At 40.4% G+C, this 19,604-nt stretch overlaps 1 protein-coding gene across 4 annotated transcripts in view; it reads right to left on the bottom strand.

The window, feature by feature from the left end:
* Positions 1-2,011: 2,011 nt before the first annotated feature.
* Positions 2,012-19,604, bottom strand: part of LOC133621265 (lamin-A-like) — a 49,150-nt gene continuing 31,557 nt past the window's right edge. For 2 of the 4 annotated variants that reach the window (XM_061983280.1, XM_061983281.2), the window contains exons 2-13: positions 18,744-19,087; positions 13,786-13,942; positions 13,587-13,712; positions 13,352-13,522; positions 9,754-9,879; positions 7,097-7,317; positions 6,773-7,037; positions 6,379-6,486; positions 6,176-6,295; positions 6,037-6,093; positions 2,492-2,692; positions 2,012-2,412 (exon numbers count right to left, since the gene is read on the bottom strand). In XM_061983280.1, the coding sequence (XP_061839264.1) occupies positions 2,380-2,412; positions 2,492-2,692; positions 6,037-6,093; positions 6,176-6,295; positions 6,379-6,486; positions 6,773-7,037; positions 7,097-7,317; positions 9,754-9,879; positions 13,352-13,522; positions 13,587-13,712; positions 13,786-13,942; positions 18,744-19,084 (1,926 nt within the window). In that variant the 5' untranslated portion in view covers positions 19,085-19,087 and the 3' untranslated portion in view covers positions 2,012-2,379. Of the gene's footprint in view, positions 2,413-2,491; positions 2,693-6,036; positions 6,094-6,175; positions 6,296-6,378; positions 6,487-6,772; positions 7,038-7,096; positions 7,318-9,753; positions 9,880-13,351; positions 13,523-13,586; positions 13,713-13,785; positions 13,943-18,743; positions 19,088-19,149; positions 19,196-19,604 lie in introns of all 4 variants that reach the window. The other 2 variants (XM_061983278.1, XM_061983279.1) reach the window with 2 other exon arrangements.

The following is a 19,604-nucleotide window of genomic DNA, read 5'->3' as shown; positions in this document are numbered from 1 at the left end:
GTAGCACACTTTGTGTATTATTCTAATGACCCTTTTTTGAAGTTTAATTATTGGGTCTATGTTTGTTCTATAAACATTTCCCCAAACTTCAACACAATATGTTAAATATGGAAAAATAAAAGAATAATATAACATATGCAGACATTTCTTATTCAGCATGTTTTACTTTATACAGAATAGCAATGGATTTGGATATGTTTCCCTTTATATATTCAATAAGTTTCGAACATAATTTATGATCAATTATTATTCCCAAGAATTTAGTTTCTTATACTCTATCAATTTCCACTTGATTCAATTTTAATTTTGCTTCACAATTTGTCCTTGCACCACTAAAATAGATCATAAAATAATGCAATCAATACTCAATTGAATGATTAAATAATACATTTTAATTAATGACACATTCAATAACATATTTATATATTAAATTATAATTATAATTCATGTTGTTTATTTATTCATTATTAATCATTCAAGCAATTAACCACTAGGCCACTGGTTAGTGTCCGCCCTGAGACTGGAAGGTTGTGAGTTCAAACCCCAGCAGTCATACCAAAGACTACAAAAAATAGTACCCATAGCCTCCCTGCTTGGCACTCAGCATCAAGGATTGGAATTGGCGGTTAAATCACCAAATGATTCCCGAGCGCGGCCACCGCTGCTGCTCACTGCTCCCCTCACCTGCTAGGCGGTGAACATGGGGAATGGGTCAAATGCAGAGGATCATTTCACCACACTCAGTGTGTGTGTGACAATCATTGGGACTTTAACTTTTAACTTTAATTATCTAAAGATTTATTTATTTATTTGGCCCTCCATATTTTCCCCTTGTAATGAATATTTGTTACAAAGAATAAACTGTACATTAACAAAGTATATTTAATAGACAAAAACTTCCATGAAAAGCTTTTTAAAAGTGGCATAAAATTAAACATGAAAAACAAAATGATCAAAGTCAAAATATCAAATAATATTTAGAGATGTCCGATAATATCGGACTGCCGATATTATCGGACGATAAATGCTTTAAAATGTGGTATTGGTTTCAAAAAGTAAAACGTATGACTTTTTAAAACGCCGCTGTGTACACGGACGTAGAGAGAAGTACAGAGCGCCAAAAAACCTTAAAGGCACTGCCTTTGCGTGCCGGCCCAATCACATAATATCTACGGCTTTTCACACACACAAGTGAATGCAACGCATACTTGGTCAGCAGCCATACAGGTCACACTGAGGGTGGCCGTATAAACAACTTTAACACTGTTACAAATATGTGCCACACTGTGAACCCACACCAAACAAGAATGACAAACACATTTCGGGAGAACATCCGCACCGTAACACAACATAAACACAACAGAACAAATACCCAGAACCCCTTGCAGCACTAACTCTTCCGGGACGCTACAATATACACCCCTGCTACCTCCTACCCCCCCCCCACCCCATCTCAACCCAACCTCCTCATGCTCTCTCAGGGAGAGCATGTCCCAAATTCCAAGCTGCTGTTTTGAGGCATGTTAAAAAAAAATAAAGCACTTTGTGACTTCAATAATAAATATGGCAGTGCCATGTTGGCATTTTTTTCCATAACTTGAGTTGATTTATTTTGGAAAACCTTGTTACATTGTTTAATGCATCCAGCGGGGCATCACAACAAAATTAGGCATAATAATGTGTTAATTCCACCACTGTATATATCGGTGTCGGTTGATATCGGAATCGGTAATTAAGAGTTGGACAATATCGGAATATCGGCAAAAAGGCCATTATCAGACATCTCTAATAATTTTCATTCATTTTGGTACAGTCATGCTGAATTTTCTGTTTTGTATTTACAATTAAAACAGTAATATTTGATAATTTGTGAATAAAGTTTTAGACGATGATCACAAGTGAAAAGTCAAATTACTGTAGATCAATTTCTGCAAAGTTTATTTTGAAAAAACAAAAAAAAAGCACAACAAACACGGAGGCCATTTTACTGAGAAAGTAAGTGTAAACGTAATCATGAATAGTCATCATTTTATTCATTCTCTTTTCAGCATTTTATAAAAAAAAGTCCTAACAGCAGTATTAAGATGTCAAAGTTTTAGACTAAACTACTTCATATGTCATTGTCAGGTGGCTGACACCATCTATAAATGAATTTTACAAAATATAAAAAAATAAGTCAAAGCATGCCTAGTATATCCGGAATAGCAAAAAGCTATATTCATGTATACAGAAATCCTGTATATATGAATAGTATATCCTATTCTATTCTATATATCACAAAAAGGCAGTATGTAGATTTTTCAGATTAAATGGAAGGATTATATCAAAGTACCATAATCATAAAGGAACTGGTATGAACAGTGTTGGTCCTCCAGAAGCTCACATGATTGGACATTTCTCAGTTCTTCCACTCTGAGAAACAAAACAACAACAAAAAAGTACATTTAACAGCATGTTCTTCACTCAGGTTGTATTCATTTTGCCTGTTCACCTTGCGAGGCGAGCTGGTGCTGAACACGTAAGAATGGGGCAGCAAACCCTCGGAGATCCCACCGCTGCGGAAGGAGCGGGAAGCCGAAGACACGACGGAGCAGTTGTTGGACTTGTCCGAGGGGAGGCCGCAGGAGCCGCACACCACCGTGCGACTACGCAGGTTGTACTCGCTGTCCCCGCAGGTGCTGTGAGCCACCTGCTGTGGGAGGACAGACGTTAAATCATCCTTGAGGAAAGAAAGAGCCAATGGAAGACTGACGGAATATTGAAGGAAAGACTGCAAAAAGTCAGTGTTCAAAAACAAGAAAAAACATACAAAAATGAGGGGTATTTTATTTGAAGTAAGCAAAATTATCCGCCAATAGAACAAGAAAATGTGGCTTGTCAAGACTTTACAAAATAAGTAAAATGAGCTAACCTCAATGAACCCCAAAATACTTTAAAATAAATATATTCTCACTAATAACAAGTGCACTTTTCTTGGTAGAAAAAAAAGAGACCTTTTTGCTCAATATGTTGAAAAATATTCTTAAATGAAGTAAATGCTAGTGCCATTATCTTGACATCATGATATGCGCTCGGCATCATGATTTTTTTTTTCATGCTTGAAATAAGAAATGATGACTTTAAAAAAGTAGTTTTATACTTGTGAGTGTTGATGACACAACACTTGATATTCTAGTTTCAAGCATGTTTTACTCAATATAGGTCATCACATCTCAGCAACAAGCTGTAATATCTTACTGACATCATTTAGGACCAAAACTCTTAAAACAAGTAAAACACTCCACTCCAACATCAAATCTGCTTAGTGAGAAGAATGATCTTATCAGACAGAAAATATAGCAAATATCACCCTTATTTGACATATTTCATCTTACTTAGATGTCAGTTTTTGCAGTGAACACAGTGATAGCTGTGGGTTTTTGTTCCAAAGACCAAATGATACAAAAAACAAAGTAATTTTTAACATTAGTAATAAACTGTCTTTTGTTCCTTTCGGGCAGGCTCATCAGGTCATTTTATTTTGTAAATAAACACACTGAACAAACAACTCACAGTCAATGTTGAAAATAAAACCTGTTGAGTTGACTTTTGTCTCCTGTGTTCGTCTTAAATATGTTTGACCCTCGGGTCATAACATTAAATGGGGGCTCGTCAGGGATTAGGAAAGGAGCGCTTATACAAAAGCCAAAAGCAGTGAAGTTGTCACGTTGTGTAAATGGTAAATAAAAACAATGATTTGCAAATCCTTTTCAACTTATATTCAATTGAATAGACTGCAAAGACAAGATATTTAATGTTCACACTGAGAAACTTTGTTATTTTTTGCAAATATTAGCTCATTTGGAATTTGATGCCTGCAACACATCACAAAAAAGTTGTCACAGGGGCATTTTTACCACTGTGTTACATGGCCTTTCCTTTTAACAACACTCAGTAAACATTTAGGAACTGAGGAGACACATTTTTTAAGCTTTTCAGGTGGAATTCTTTCCCATTCTTGCTTGATGTACAACTTAAGTTGTTCAACAGTCCGGGGGTCTCCGTTGTGGTATTTTAGGCGTCATAATGCGCCACACATGTTCAATGGGAGACAGGTCTGGACTACAGGCAGGCCAGTTTAGTACCCGCACTCTTTTACTATGAAGCCACGCTGTTGTAACACGTGGCTTGGCATTGTCTTGCTGAAATAAGCAGGGGCGTCCATGATAACGTTGCTTGGATGGCAACATATGTTGCTCCAAAACCTGTATGTACCTTTCAGCATTAATGGCGCTGTCACGCCAAATTTCTTCCCCCTACAAAAACCTTCCCCCCCCCCATTTACTTCCGGGGTCATTTCCTCTTACGTCATTTCCTCTTACTTACGTCATTTCCTCTTACGTCATTGACAGCGATCGATAGAATCCAAATCTCCTGAAAATGGTGGTGTCACTGAATGACATTTGTCTTTATCTTTCCCAGGGGACTTATGTCAAACACCAGCAGGCTTTGAAAAATTTCAGGCGGAGTGTTAGGGCCGCTGCTGGGAACTTCTGTCTTCGTGGTAACGTGCAAAAAATATTAATTAATATATAATACTGTTAAATGTCTGTACTTTAAATCAACATTATTGTTGAAACCATTTCACTAATATTAATTAATATATAATACTGTTAAATATCTGTACTTTAAATCAACATTGTTGTTGAAACCATTTCACTACAATATTGTGTGTGCTGCTGTCCTGTGTCAAAGCTGAAGTGTTATCGATCGCTGTCAATGACGTAAGAGGAAATGAGGTAAGTAAGAGGAAATGACGTAAGAGGAAATGACCCCGGAAGTAAATGGGGGGGGGGGGGGTTGTAGGGGGAAGAAATTTGGCGTGACAGTGCTTTCACAGATGTGTAAGTTACCCATGCCTTGGGCACTAATACACTCCCATACCATCACACATGCTGGCTTTTACACTTTGAGCCCATAACAATCCGTATGGTTTTTTTCCTTTTTCCTCTTTTCCTCACGACGTCCACAATTTCCAAAAACAATTTGAAATGTGGACTCGTCAGACCACAGAACACTTTTCCACTTTGCATCAGTCCATCTTAGATGAGCTCGGGCCCAGCGAAGCCGGCGGCGTTTCTGGGTGTTGTTGATAAACGGTTTTCGCCTTGCATAGTAGAGTTTTAACTTGCACTTACAGATGTAGCGACCAACTGTAGTTACTGACAGTGGTTTTCTGAAGTGTTCCTGAGCCCATGTGGTGATATCCTTTACACATTAATGTTGTTTTTGATGCAGTACCGCTTGAGGGATCGAAGGTTCGTAATATCATGGCTTACGTGCAGTGATTTCTCCAGATTCTCTGAACATTTTGATGATATTACGGAGCATAGATGGTAAAATCTCTAAATTCCTTGGCAATAGCTGGTTGAGAAATGTTGATCTGTTGGACGATTTGCTCAGCCATTTGTTGACAAAGTGGTGACACTCGCCCCATCCTTGTTTGTGAATGACTGAGCATTTCATGGAAGCTGCTTTTATACCCAATCATGGCACCCACCTGTTCCCAATTAGCCTCTCCATCTGTGGGATGTTCCAAATAAATGTTTGATGAGCATTCCTCAACTTTCTCAGTCTTTTTTGCCACTTGTGCCAGCTTTTTTGAAACATGTTGCAGGCTTCAAATTCCAAATGAGCTAATATTTGCAAAAAAATAACAACGTTTTCCAGTTCGAACGTTAAGTATCTTGTCTTTGCAGTCTATTCAATTGAATATAAGTTGAAAAGGATTTGCAAATCATTGTATTCTGTTTTTATTTACCATTTACACAACGTGACACTGCTTTTGGCTTTTGTAGAAACTGAATACAAAATACCTAATTACACTAAACAAACAACTCACAGTCAATATTGAAATTAAAATCTGTTGAGTTGACTTTTGTCTCCTGTGTCCGTCTTAAATATGTTTGACCATCAGGTCATTACATTAAATGGGGGCTCGTCCGGGATGAGGAAAGGAGCGCTTATAGAAACGGAGGTACCACTGTGTAAAGTTACCAGGTCGTCGTCATCTTCTTCAAGCTGTGTGCGAGTGACCTTCCTCATTGCCATTTCCTGCAACCAAAAAAAGTATCTCAAAAGACATTCTGGACTGCGGTATTTTCTCAAATTTGTACTTTGGGACTAAATAAAGCACCTCCCCATTAGCACTGATCAAGGTGGTCTGGAACTGGTCTCCGGTGCCCCAGTTGGGTTGTGTCTTCCACACCAGATCGGAAGGAGGATTGTGGTTTCCACCAGCACCAGCAGCCCAGATCTGGTCGCCGTGAAAAAAGTCACATGGGACATCTTGAACCGTGTTCTGATTGGAGGACTTTGCCGGAGGAAGGAGACGTTTACCGTGACTCTCTGGCCGGCCTTCAGGACGAACTTTGCAGGGAACTTGAATGCAATTGCAGAACCGGATCCTACCTGACGTTTCACTTGCCAGTTCCCTAGATTTTGATCCTACAGGAGCATCATGGGAACAAGAAAAACCTTAGTGGTGAGCCTTAATGGAGTCCCAGATCAGGAGCAAGACAACATAGGGAGGATGACATGGTGATGAGCTGATGATGCATGTATGTGTTGGAGATCACACATGAAGATGAGCGCCAGATGAAGATGGGGTGAGGTACGGATGAGATGGATATGAGGTACGAATCATCTCAAACAAAAATGGAGTGTGTTAAAGTTGATAAAAACCTAAAGAGTGACACATGTTGATGTTATTACATGATCACTCAACACAAACCTCGTCTGCTTTATTGCTGAGTCGGACGTATTTCCCATCCAGGTCCACTTCATCCACAGTGACCCGTCCGCTGGCAGAGGCCTGCTGGGTAATGCGGGTGCGAGCCACGGCTCCGCCGGCAAAGCTGGAGGCCTCGCTGTCCGTGTCATTGGGGCGCCGCCTCTTGACGGCAGAGCCGCAGTGGCCCGATCGCGAATGAGCCGACAGATTCGAGGTGCGACTCACCGCCATCGTGGTCGGGGGCGGACTCGGGGAGAGACGCAGCCTGCAGAGAGACAGGTGATGACGCCACCGAGGGGGTGTCGGGTACTGCGGAGCACCAACCTCTGCTCCTCGCCCTCCAGGAGTTTCCTGTAGGCACAAATCTCCATGTCTAATGCCAGCTTGACATCCAGGAGCTCCTGGTACTCGTCCAGCTGCTGCTGCATCCGCTGCCTCATCTCCGCCATTTCTCGGTCTTTCTCTCCAAGAAGGCGCCGCATGGTGTCCCGCTCTCGAGACAGGGCTTCCTCCAGGTCTCTCACCTTTGCTTCACGGGCAGCAAGCTAAAGACAGACAACCAACATAGATGAGGTTCTTGCCATGTCAATGGAAACAGTGTCATATCATCTTTACTAGCAATGGAGCTGATTCTTTAACCCACAGGTGTCAAACTCAGATCTGGCCCGCCACATCATTTTATATGGCCCGCGAAATGGTAACAATATGCTTTTAATAAAGAATATTTTCTTACTAAATATTTGTTCTTTTCATTTTGACATTCACGAAATACATGAACTGCATGCTTATTCTTATATACAGTACAGGCCAAAAGTTTGGACACACCTTCTAATTCAAAGAGCTGACATTGTAGATTGTCACATCAAAACTATGAATGAACACATGTGGAGTTATGTACTTAACAAAAACAGGTGAAATTAAAGCTGCAAGCAGCATTGGTCGGGCCCGCATATTTGGCAGGTGCTAGTCCTAAGTGTTCCAATACTTTTGTCAAGTTTTAGTCCCAAGTGTCCCAATACTTTAGTCTACTTTTAGTGCGAAGTGTTCCAATACTTTTGTCCAGTATTCGTCGTAAGTGTCCCAATACTTTTGTCCAGTTTTATTCCTAAGTGTCCCAATACTTTTGTCCAGTGGTAATCCGAAGTGTCCCAATACTTATGTCAAGTTGTAGTCAAGTGTCCCAATACTTTTGTCAAGTTTTAGTCCCAAGTGGCCCAATACTTTTGTCAAGTTGTAGTCCTAAGTGTCCCAATACTTTTGTCCAGTTTTAGTCCGACAAACACGCTCAGAGGAGATAGTTTTTGAAGGAAGGTGACCGGTTTTTACAAAAAAATTTGTTTTGAAGGGGGAATAGCAAACTTCCTGTTGATTTTTGCTGGGGGTTGTCAATCTATGAAATGTAGGTCTAAGTGAGACCTACATAGAGGTTTTTGTTTCATGTCTCTCCGACCTTCCCAGTGGGAGTTACAGGCAGTTTTGTCATTTTTTTCTTCCGAGGAGCAGTTTTTTTTTTGCGTTTTATAAAAAAATTGCAGTAGAGCGCAATTTTGAGATTTGGGGTTAGGTTTTTTTTTTAGATCGCAATGTTTGCCAGTCCTGATGTGTGTGTTCAGTTTGGTGAGTTTTGAAGCATGTTATGGGGGTCAAAATACAGCTCAAAGAGGCAAAAGTTACTGTTTTTAGTACTTTTTTGTCTTGAAGGGGGAATTGCCAACTTCCTGTTGATTTTAGCCCGAGAATATACTATTATGAAATCTAGGTCTAAGTGAGACCTACATAAAGGTTTTTGTTTCATGTCTCTCCGACCTTCCTAGTGGGAGTTACAGGCAGTCTAGTTTGTTTTTTTCGTAGGGGGCGCTAGAGCGCAATTTTGAGTTTTGAGGTTTGGTTTTTTGATAAAAAGTTTTGCCGTATATTACTGATGTGTGTGTGTAAAATTTGGTGAGTTTTGAAGTATGTTAAGGGGGTCAAATTACAGCGCAAAGTTGCGGAAGAATAATAATAATAAAACCTTAGAAATTCAATAGGTCCTTATGTCCCATTGCATAAGGACTCCCTTTGGGAGTCCTTATGCAATGGGCCATGCGGGCCCTAATAACTGAAAACATGTTTTATATTCTAGTTTCTTCAAAATAGCCACCCTTTTCCTGATTACTGCTTTGCACACTCTTGGCATTCTCTCGATGAGCTTAAAGAGGTAGTCACCTGAAATGGTTTTCACTTCACAGGTGTACTTGAAGCTGAAATGTTAGAATAATTGTTTCTAAATTATCAGAACAACTTTGTATTACATTGAGTTCCTGACAAGAAGACAAAAGCTGTCTTTGAAACCTACCAAGAGTAAGGCTCGTAAAACTCCACTGTGTAGGGGGGGTGGCGCGGGGGGGTAATCAACAGAAAGATATTGTTCTAACCCAAGGACTTCAAAGCGGAGAGAACCAAGGATCTGCCCAATTTCCAGACGACCTCTTTTTGAAGTATTTTACGAACTCTTTTTGAACTATTTTATGGACCTCTTTTCGAACTATTTTACGAACTCTTTTTGAACTGACCTTTTCTGTGAATTGTTTACGACCTTTTCTGTGAACTTTTTGCGACCTTTGTCCTTTGGAAGCAGCGATGGCCATGTGGTCGGGGAGAGTCCAAAATAAAAGAAGGAGGCATGCAATCTTTTGGCAGAGCGTGCTGAGATACAGTACAAGGGTACAGTGTACAGACGACTCTCCTCAATATTGAGTCCAAACTGAATTCTGTCTGTGTTTAATTATTTGCCTCTTGTCTTGTTTAATAGATGTCATCAGTGTTTGAACCTGACATAAATAGTCATGAAAATAAAGAAAACACATTGAATGAGAAGGTGTTTCCAAACTTTTGTCCTGCACTGTACGTCCTCAAGGTTTTGCTTTTCATTACTATGATCGCCCGTCTTGTTGTGCAATGAACCCGAGAGTAAACTGCGCCGGCTGCTTGTTTCAGGTCACCTGTTTCTGCAGCTGGCTGAGCTGAGACGACACGGACTCCAGGCGGACGCGTGTCTCCTGGAGCTCCTCATGCGCCGCACCTACCAGATGGCTGCTCCTGTCTGCTGACTGACGTGCGCCTTCCAGCTGCGTGACGGAAGGTAGAAACACAGCAGAGGATATTTAATCCAATCCAATCCACTTTATTTACATAGCACATTTAAACAACAAAAATGTTTCCAAAGTGCTGCACAACAATATTAAAAACAATATTCAAATATTATCCTTAGCTCCACCAATGACTGAATAAAAACAAAAAATAAATAAATATAAAAACAATATAAAAATAAATATGATTAAAAACGATTTTAAAGGGTAAAACCAATTAAAACAGTAAATAGAAATCAAATTGTATAAAAAACACAGAGGACAACAGAGGACCACACAACTCACGTAGTGTTAAAAGCCAAAGAATAAAAGTGGGTCTTAAGACGAGACTTAAAACACTCCACTGTGGGAGCAGTTTGAACATGGAGGGGCAGAGTGTTCCAGAGCTTATGGCCGACCACAGAGAAGGCCCTGTCTCCCCTAGATTTAAGTCTGGTCTTGGGCACCACGAGCTGGAGCTGGCTCTCGGACCTCAGAGCGCGCGCAGGAGAGTAAATTTGGATGAGGTCCGAGATATACTGAGGTGCCAGTCCATGTAAAGCTTTAAAAACAAACAGCAAGGTTTTAAAATCATTATTGGGTACCTTTCAAATCTGAGTCATTACAGGTATCAATTCCCAGTGGTTCTCAATGTTCGGTAGTATTGCGTGTGTTCAAATGTGTCAACTGAGCTGTGCTGTCCGCTTATCTTGTTTTCTTATGCTATTATATAGTAGACTTTGCATGTAGTGTATAAAATTCACTGTGCTGCCGAGTCCGGAAGTAGTCTTTGCCACTAAGTTGAATGTGCCAGTCTTGTCTCTTGTTGAGCCCTACAAAGTGCTTAAACTGTAAGTCAGGGGTACCCATTACGTCGATGATGTAGGGTGTGTCAGTCGATCGCCAGCCAGGCATGAAAAAAATAGACCTAAAAATTAGCGATCATCAATCTTCACCAAGACGTCACCTTCCCCCCGAATGCAGCTGGGATAGGATCCCTCTGCGACCCCAAAAAGGGACACGCGGTAGAAAATGGATGGATAGATATATGAATGAGGTAGATCCCTTCGACTTGGTCAATTGAAAGGTAGCTCGCCTGCAGAAGAAGTGTGGGCACCCGTGCTGTAAGCATTAGATTTATTACACCAGGTTTAATTGTAACGCGCATCTCAGTTGTCGGTTTGCCTACCGAATTTAAAGGTGTTGAAATGCTAATATCTAGCATGTATATGACAAATCCAATGTAAATTAGCATTGAGCTAGCGCATTTTAAGAAGTGGAGCCTCGCTCTACTTTCCAGTGCCTTCTCCTCGCTTTGTTGGCACGTTACCAAGAGGCAGTGTGACTGCATCCACTCTGAGTGCTTGACTGCTTGTTTCCCAGCCAAGTGCTTGAGACAGACGTGACATCATGTGCAACAAAAAACATTGAAATATGGCACTGTTTGATTTTTCGTGAATCAGTACACAGTAGTGTTGTAACGATACCAATATTTTGGTACCGGTATCGGTACTAAAATTATTTCGGCTCTTTTCTGAATAAAGGGGACCACAAAAAAATTGCATTATTGGCTTTATTTTAACAAAAAATCTTAGGGTACATTAAACATGTTTATTATTGCAGTTAAGTCCTTAAATAAAATAGTGAACATACTGGACAACTTGTCTTTTATTAGTAAGTAAACAAACAAAGACTCCTAATTAGTCTGCTGACGTATGCAGTAACATATTGTGTCTTTTATCATTCTATTATTTTGTCAACATTATGAGGGACAAACTGTAAAAATTAGTTATTAATCCACTTGTTCATTTACTGTTAATATCTGCTTACTTTCTGTTTCAACATGTTCTATCTACACTTCTGTTCAAATGTAATAATCACTTATTCTCCTCTTCTTTGATACTTTACATTAGTTTTGGATGATACCACAAATTTGGGTATCAATCCGATACCAAGTATAACAAGATCATACATTGTTCATATTCAAGGTCCTCATGTGTCCAGGGACGTATTTCCTGACTTTATAAACATAATATACATTTTTTTTTAAACTAAAGAAGATGTTGTGATGTCAAAAAATATTGACGTAATCATAGTAGTATCGACTAGATACGTGCCTGTGCATGATATCATTACAGTGGATGTCAGGTGTAGATCCAGCAATGGCGTTTGTTTACATTGTGACGCCGGTGAGCTATTGTATCCTCCTACGGTGTGTAGTGAAGCATGTTTAGCTATTCCTCGTCCTGCAGTGATAATGATACTTGTAAGCAACTTACTTTATTTGTCGCCATGGAGATGAGGATTAGTGATTTAGAAGTAACTAAAACACTGCCGATTGCGGATGGACGTTAGCCGCTAGCTAGCTAGCCATGTCTTAAAGCAGCTCTTCCTGAGGGTGTTTCAGTGTTATAACTTCACCTTTATCGTCAGTTTTTAAGCCAAAATGCGTCCATTCTCCCTTTTCTGTCTACACACTGTGTCTGCTTGCAAGTACTCTGTGATTGTGCGCTGCCGAACATGCTCCTCTGCTCGTAAAACCAGGAATGTCACGACGTGACTTCGACGTGGGCGCGGGGGAGTGCGGGACTGGTACGTTTCAGAGACGGTATCGTACCGAAAATGCTTAATTAGTATCGCGGTACTATACTAATACCGGTATACACTTCGAGTGCAATACATCCGACACTGATTGTTATTTATTATTCCGGTAATCTTGTCTTGTTCTGTATATTGTACAGTATTTTGTATAGTGTTTTGTATATTGTACAGGATTGCTTATTATTTTTATTGGATAGTAGTCTGTTTATTTCAATTCTTAGTTGTATCTTTATTAACTCTTGTGTAATTTATTTTTATCCCATATTTGTTCCCATTACCGCACCTTAAATTGGAGTCCTTATTCTCGTTATATGCACATATAATGACAGTAAAGTCCATTCTATTCTATTCTATTCTATACCGTACAACCCTAGTACCGTATTTTTCGGACTATAAGTCGCAGTTTTTTTCATAGTTTGGCCGGGCTCCAATGCAACTTATATATGTTTTTATTATGCATTTTCGGCAGGTGCGACTTGTACTCCGAAAAATACAGTACACAGTGGTACCTATAAAAGTATCAAATTCGATACCCTTCCCTAATTGTGTACTGTGGAGGGGGGGCGTGCGGGCCTGCCGCGGAACGGGGTGTGCCAGGACCGGCCTCGAAGACAGCGACAGGTGAGTAGATTGTTATCTAATCACCTGTCGCCTTTATTAGCAGCAGCCGGGATGAGACACGTTGTTGGAGTTGGGAGCTGGAGAGAGAGCGAGAGCGTGACGCCTAGAAGAGACAGCTGAAAAGCAATTCCAGTCTGTTGTAATAAAAAGATTGTATTCAAACTGTCTACCGGGCTCACGGAGAACCTTTCGGGCTCAGGAGAACCCTCACAGCAAAGAGACCTTTTACATGCACATTCAGAATGTTTACCTTCGAGTTGTAGGTCTTCTCCAGCTCATCCTTATAGAGTTGAATTTGTAGGTCATGCTGGCTACGCATGTCCGTCAAGGCCTCCGCCAGTTTGCTTTCAAAGTCTTGCTGGTGGCCGTTGTCCAACTCCACCATGCGAGACTCATGGCGCCGCTTGGTCTCGCGCAGCTCCTGTGTGGGAAGTGTCGCGTTACGAGTACGTCACCCCTAAACAGAAAAGACAGGGGAGTCCGACCTCAGAGTGGAGGTTCTTTTGGAAGTCCAGCTGCTCCTTGAGGGTCTGGATACGATTTTCTCCATCCACCCTCCTCAGCATCTCATCTTGCAGCTGCTTCCTGGCTTCACCCAGGCTGGTGTCCAGCTAAGAGCGAGGGCAGATATTGTAAAAGGGATCTCTTTCCGTTGACTTTTGTAAAGTTGGGGTTGAAATGTACCTTGGCAACCTGCGTCTTCAGGTCCCGGTTTTCCGCTTCGAGGCTACGCTTCTCTCCGAGCGCTGTCGTCAAGGAGGCGTCCTTCGAGTTCAGCAAGGCCTCCAAGTCTTTGAGCCTCAGCAATGCTGCCGCCAGGTCCGATTCCTTTTTAGTGTTCCTGCAAATGACAAATGGAAACATTAAAAAAAAACAATGAGTGGAAACAATTACTTTTTAAAAATCACATTGATCAGAGGGTTTAGGTGGATTCATTTCGATTACTCACCATTAAATATATTTCTTATATTTGATCGTGTTTCGGTCTCAAAATAGACGGTAATATACAGTACAGGCCAAAAGTTTGGACACACCTTCTGGAGATGTCCGATAATGGCTTTTTTGCCGATATTCCGATATTGTCCAACTCTTAATTACCGATTCCGATATCAAGCGATACCGATATATACAGTGGTGGAATTAACACATTATTATGCCTAATTTTGTTGTGATGCCCCGCTGGATGCATTAAACAATGTAACAAGGTTTTCCAAAATAAATCAACTCAAGTTATGGAAAAAAATGCCAACATGGCACTGCCATATTTATTATTGAAGTCACAAAGTGCATTATTTTTTTTAACATGCCTCAAAACAGCAGCTTGGAATCTGGGACATGCTCTCCCTGAGAGAGCATGAGGAGGTTGAGGTGGGCGGGGTTGGGGGGGGGGGTGTATGTATTGTAGCGTCCCGGAAGAGTTAGTGCTGCAAGGGGTTCTGGGTATTTGTTCTGTTGTATTTATGTTGTGTTACGGTGCGGATGTTTTCCCGAAATGTGTTTGTCATTCTTGTTTGGTGTGGGTTCACAGTGTGGCGCATATTTGTAACAGTGTTGAAGTTGTTTATACGGCCACCCTCAGTGTGACCTATATGGCTGTTGACCAAGTATGCTTGCATTCACTTGTGTGTGTGAAAAGCCGCAGATATTATGTGATTGGGCCGGCACGCAAAGGCAGTGCCTTTAAGGTTTATTGGCGCTCTGTACTACCGATAATTTCCGATATTACATTTTAAAGCATTTATCGGCCGATAATATCGGCAGTCCGATATTATCGGACATCTCTAACACCTTCTCATTCAATGCGTTTTCTTTATTTTCATAACTATTTACATTGTATATTGTCACTGAAGGCATCAAAACTATGACACCTGTGAAGTGAAAACCATTTCAGGTGACTACCTCTTGAAGCTCATTGAGAGAATGCCAAGAGTGTGCAAAGCAGTAATTAGAGCATAGGGTGGCTATTTTGAAGAAACTAGAATATAAAACATGTTTTCAGTTATTTTTTTGTTAAGTACATAACTCCACATGTGTTCATTCATAGTTTTGATGTGACAATCTACAATGTAAATAGTCATGAAAATAAAGAAAACACATTGAATGAGGAGAAGGCGTGTCCAAACTTTTGGCCTGTACTGTATATGTACTTAACGTATTTATCAAACACCTTTAAGTAGTATAGTATAACATATAACTCTAGCTTAATAGTACTGAACATAAGAATGGGTATCAAATTCGGTATTTTTATAAGTACCGACCAAATTCTGTCGGTCCTAAAATCAAACGGTGCCATATTCTGACAGTTTTGTTTCATGTGACGACTCGTCACGGGCTCAAACAAGCACTCAAGTAGCTCTAGAAGCGGACTGCCTCTCTGTATTGTCACAATTTTCCATGCTAACAAAGCAAGTATACCTGATAGAAAGCACTCAAAAGTAAGAGTTGAGTTGTCCAAATGCGTTAGCTCAATGCCAATTGGATACGCCATATACATGCTACTGATCGCCATTTAAGATTCTATCAACAAATCCACGTTTGGTAATCAAAAATACAACTAAGATGCACGATACATTTAAACAGCGAGTGTTTAACAATTACGTATAAACACTTTGCAGAGCTCAACAAAATACAAGACTGACGCTTTCAGCTTATAGTGGCAAAGACTACTTCCTGACAACGGCAACACACAGCAGTCTAGACACTACTGCCATTTAATGTCCTAGAAGTGTAACTGCATGCAAAAGAATACTTGCAAATGGGACTAAGAGTGCAGGAAAACGGACAGCACAATTATCATTATCAGCTCAGTATTAAATATTAAATTATATTTTTTTTAAAAACAGTTTTTTATTAACACTAGATTTGTCAAAAACAAAGAGTTAACTCATGTGATTGTTTACAAAAAGTTGTGCATTAATCGTGTATATATGCAGATTACCGTATTTTTTGGACTATAAGTCGCAGTTTTTTTCATAGTTTGGCCGGGGGTGCGACTTATACTCAGGAGCGACTTATGTGTGAAATGATTAACACATTATAATATTATTGATCTCATTGACGTAAGAGACTAGACGTATAAGATTTCATGGGATTTAGCGATTAGGAGTGACAGATTGTATAGCATGTTCTATATGTTATAGTTATTTGAATGACTCTTACCATAATATGTTATGTTAACATACCAGTTGGTTATTTATGCCTCATATAACGTACACTTATTCAGCCTGTTGTTCACTATTCTTCATTTATTTTAAATTGCCTTTCAAATGTCTATTCTTGGTGTTGGCTTTTATCAAATACATTTCCCCAAAAAATGCGACTTATACTCCAGTGCGACTTATATATGTTTTTTTCCTTCTTTATTATGCATTTTCGGCCGGTGCGACTTATACTCCGGAGTGACTTATACTCCGAAAAATACGGTATATATAGTAATTTATTCCAGAGCCAGGGAGATCCGTATCACAGAAGAAAAAAACTTACTACAACGATAAAACAGATAAAGCAGAAATAAAATACAACATTTTTTTTTTTTAAAATAAATAAGAATTAAAAAAAAAAAAAAATCCACCATAAGAATAATCACCCTGACTGAACTTAAAGTTAAAGTTAAAGTACCAATGATTGTCACACACACACACTAGATGTGGCGAAATTATTCTCTGCATTTGACCCATCACCCTTGATCACCCCCCTGGGAGGTGAGGGGAGCAGTGAGCAGCAGCGGTAGCCGCGCCCGGGAATCATTTTTGGTGATTCAACCCCCAATTCCAAGCCTTGATGCTGAGTGCCAAGCAGGGAGGTAATGGCTCTCATTTTTATAGTCTTTGGTATGACTCGGCCGGGGTTTGAACTCACAACCTACCCATCTGAAGGCGGACACTCTAACCACTAGGCCACTGAGTAGGTTAAGATAAAACTGTTACGTACTTTAGAGCAAATAAATGTGGTGCATTCAAGTACACTAAAACATTTAAAAAAATAAATACCGTATATTACCAAATAAACACCCTTGGGCAAATAACCGCCCGGGGTCTGACCCCATTTTGTGAATTAACCGCATCTTCCTAATAACCGCCCATGTCCAAATAGCCTCCCATGGGCTGTTATTTGCATCATTTAGATTAAAATGCTACTGGGGTTGCGTTTGCTGCAGTATTATTGTTTTGATGCTTTTATAGAGTACTTGGTACCATCATTTTATTTTTCCTGTATGCTGCTTTATTTAAAACTTGGAGTACTGTAGCCTTTATTTGATTTAAGTGACAGTATTATTGTTCTGTTTTGATGGTGGGTTTTATACTTGAGTACTTGGTACCATCATTGTATTTTTCCCGGTAGGCTGCTTTATTTAAAAAGTTTAGTTATTTCTAGTATTGGTATTCTATTTGACAATTGTTGCACTACTGTCATGTTGAGGCCTTGTTGATCTCTTGTCTTTTGATAGCCTACCTCATGTTGATCTCTTGTTTTGTTTGTTTGTATGTTTACAATAGCTTTTACATTTAAAGTTTTTTGTACGAAAAAAAAAATATTGGACTGTAACAATTGTAACCAAATAATGGCCTGGTGCAAAAATAAATAAAAGCCTTGTGCAAATAACCGCCTGCTTCTTTTAAACGCCTGTCTCCAAAATCAATTTTCTGAAATAAACGCCCGGGCTACTATTTGGTAATATACGGTATTCCAGGATGAGATTCTGACATTAAAATTGCATTTTTGTACAAATATTGGGGTATTTTTTACATTAAAATTGCATTTTTGTACAAATATTGGGGTATTTTTTACATTAAACTAAATTATGCAAGTTATTAATAACCTGAGAATAATCATGATTAATCCATTAATTGATTTACGTGGAAACCGACTTAAACAAGTTGAAAAACTTATTGGGGTGTTACCATTTAGTGGTCAATTGTACGGAATATGTACTTCACTGTGCAATCTACTAATAAAAGTTTCAATCAATCAATCAAATCCAAACGTAGAAATGTAATGAATCTGATTAACAGCAGTGAGTAACAAAAGAACACACACAGACCGTATCGGTTCAAACGCGAAAGATACTCGGCCCCTAGCTCAGCATGATGGAAATAAATCATTGTAAATTTCTCCAAGCAGTCAAGGGAGCTATTTTAAGTAAACACGTGCTACGACGGGTGGAAAAAGAAAAAAAATCGGGGATGTACTTTGGGGTTTCCACTCCATGACACGTGAGTTACAATGCCTTCAGTCATCTCCGTCTACAGTCGAAACCACAAAACCACAGCTTTTGGTGTTTGGCTGCCATGGCGACGGCGCGAGGTTTGCCAAACACACTGCAGCCATCAAGTCAACGACGATGGAAAAATAGAAGAAGCAGAGCGCTGCCACGTAGCGCAAGTTTATTATTACTCTGGAAGGGGAAAAAAGAGGAGGAGGAGGGAAGGACTTAGTCATCCTCAGGCCCTTGATGTGTGACTATGGGATGTTTGAATGTTGGGCTGCAATTAGCCATGAGGAAGCAATGCTATTGGGGTGTGGCGCCCGCGACAATGCGCTTGGGTCAGCAAAATGTATGTGAGGAATATTATATTATTAGCACTGCTGTTTACGTCCAGCTGACCCTGACGAGGACAAGTATGAAAAATGTACGGACACACCTGGCTTTGAGCTCCTTGTACTCCTCCCTCAGCTTGCCCACCTCCAGCTGCAGTCGCGCGCGCTCCTTGGCCACCGAGTCCAGCGTCTGGCGGGCATCGGCCAGCTCCGTCTCGTAGGCCGCCTTGAGGCCCGTCAGCTCCCGCGAGACCTCCGTCTCCGACTCGGTGATGCGCAGACGCAGGCCGGCGTTCTCGGCCTCCAGGTTGCGGACCTTGTCGATGTAGACGGCCAGGCGGTCGTTGAGGTTGCACAGGTCCTCCTTCTCCTGGAGGCGGGTGATGCGGTTGGGGGAGAGAGGTGTGTTGTGTGCGCCCCGGGGGGTGTTTTTTGGTGTGGCCATCTTCTGTGGTGGAGACAAGCATGAGGAGAGAAGTTGAGAAGAAGAGCATCTTGAGGAGAACTCACCTTTTTAAGTTGGTTGTGGTCTGCAGCCTGTTGCTGTGTGTGTCGTCTGAGTGCCCGAATGGGAAAGAATGAGATGGGAGGAGAGCAGAGAGGTTGGCCTCAAAGTTTGGCAGTCAGCAGTGGTGGTTGTCCCTCTCCCTCTCTAATTCTCTTTTGGTGTGCGGTCTGAACAAATGAGTCATCCTCGTGACTGGATCACATTTACAACTTTAAATGTCCTGGATTGGCTCTGCCTTTTGTTTCATTGTGCAACCTTAAGACCGACTATACACACTTACTCTTAGGATGCGCTCATTAAAGTGTCATTAGTCAGCAATTCATTTTTTTAAATAATTTTCAACGTTTAAAATACTTGAACAACTTCGGATCTATCTATTGATATGCAATTTTTGTTATTTTTAATATATATTTTTGATGTTATATGTTATGTTTACATATGTATATGTGTATATGCT

Source organism: Nerophis lumbriciformis, linkage group LG21 (genome assembly GCF_033978685.3).
Source record: "Nerophis lumbriciformis linkage group LG21, RoL_Nlum_v2.1, whole genome shotgun sequence".
Taxonomy (NCBI): domain Eukaryota; kingdom Metazoa; phylum Chordata; class Actinopteri; order Syngnathiformes; family Syngnathidae; genus Nerophis; species Nerophis lumbriciformis.
Note: the sequence above shows the minus strand (reverse complement) of the source record. Positions and strands in the feature narration are given on the sequence as shown.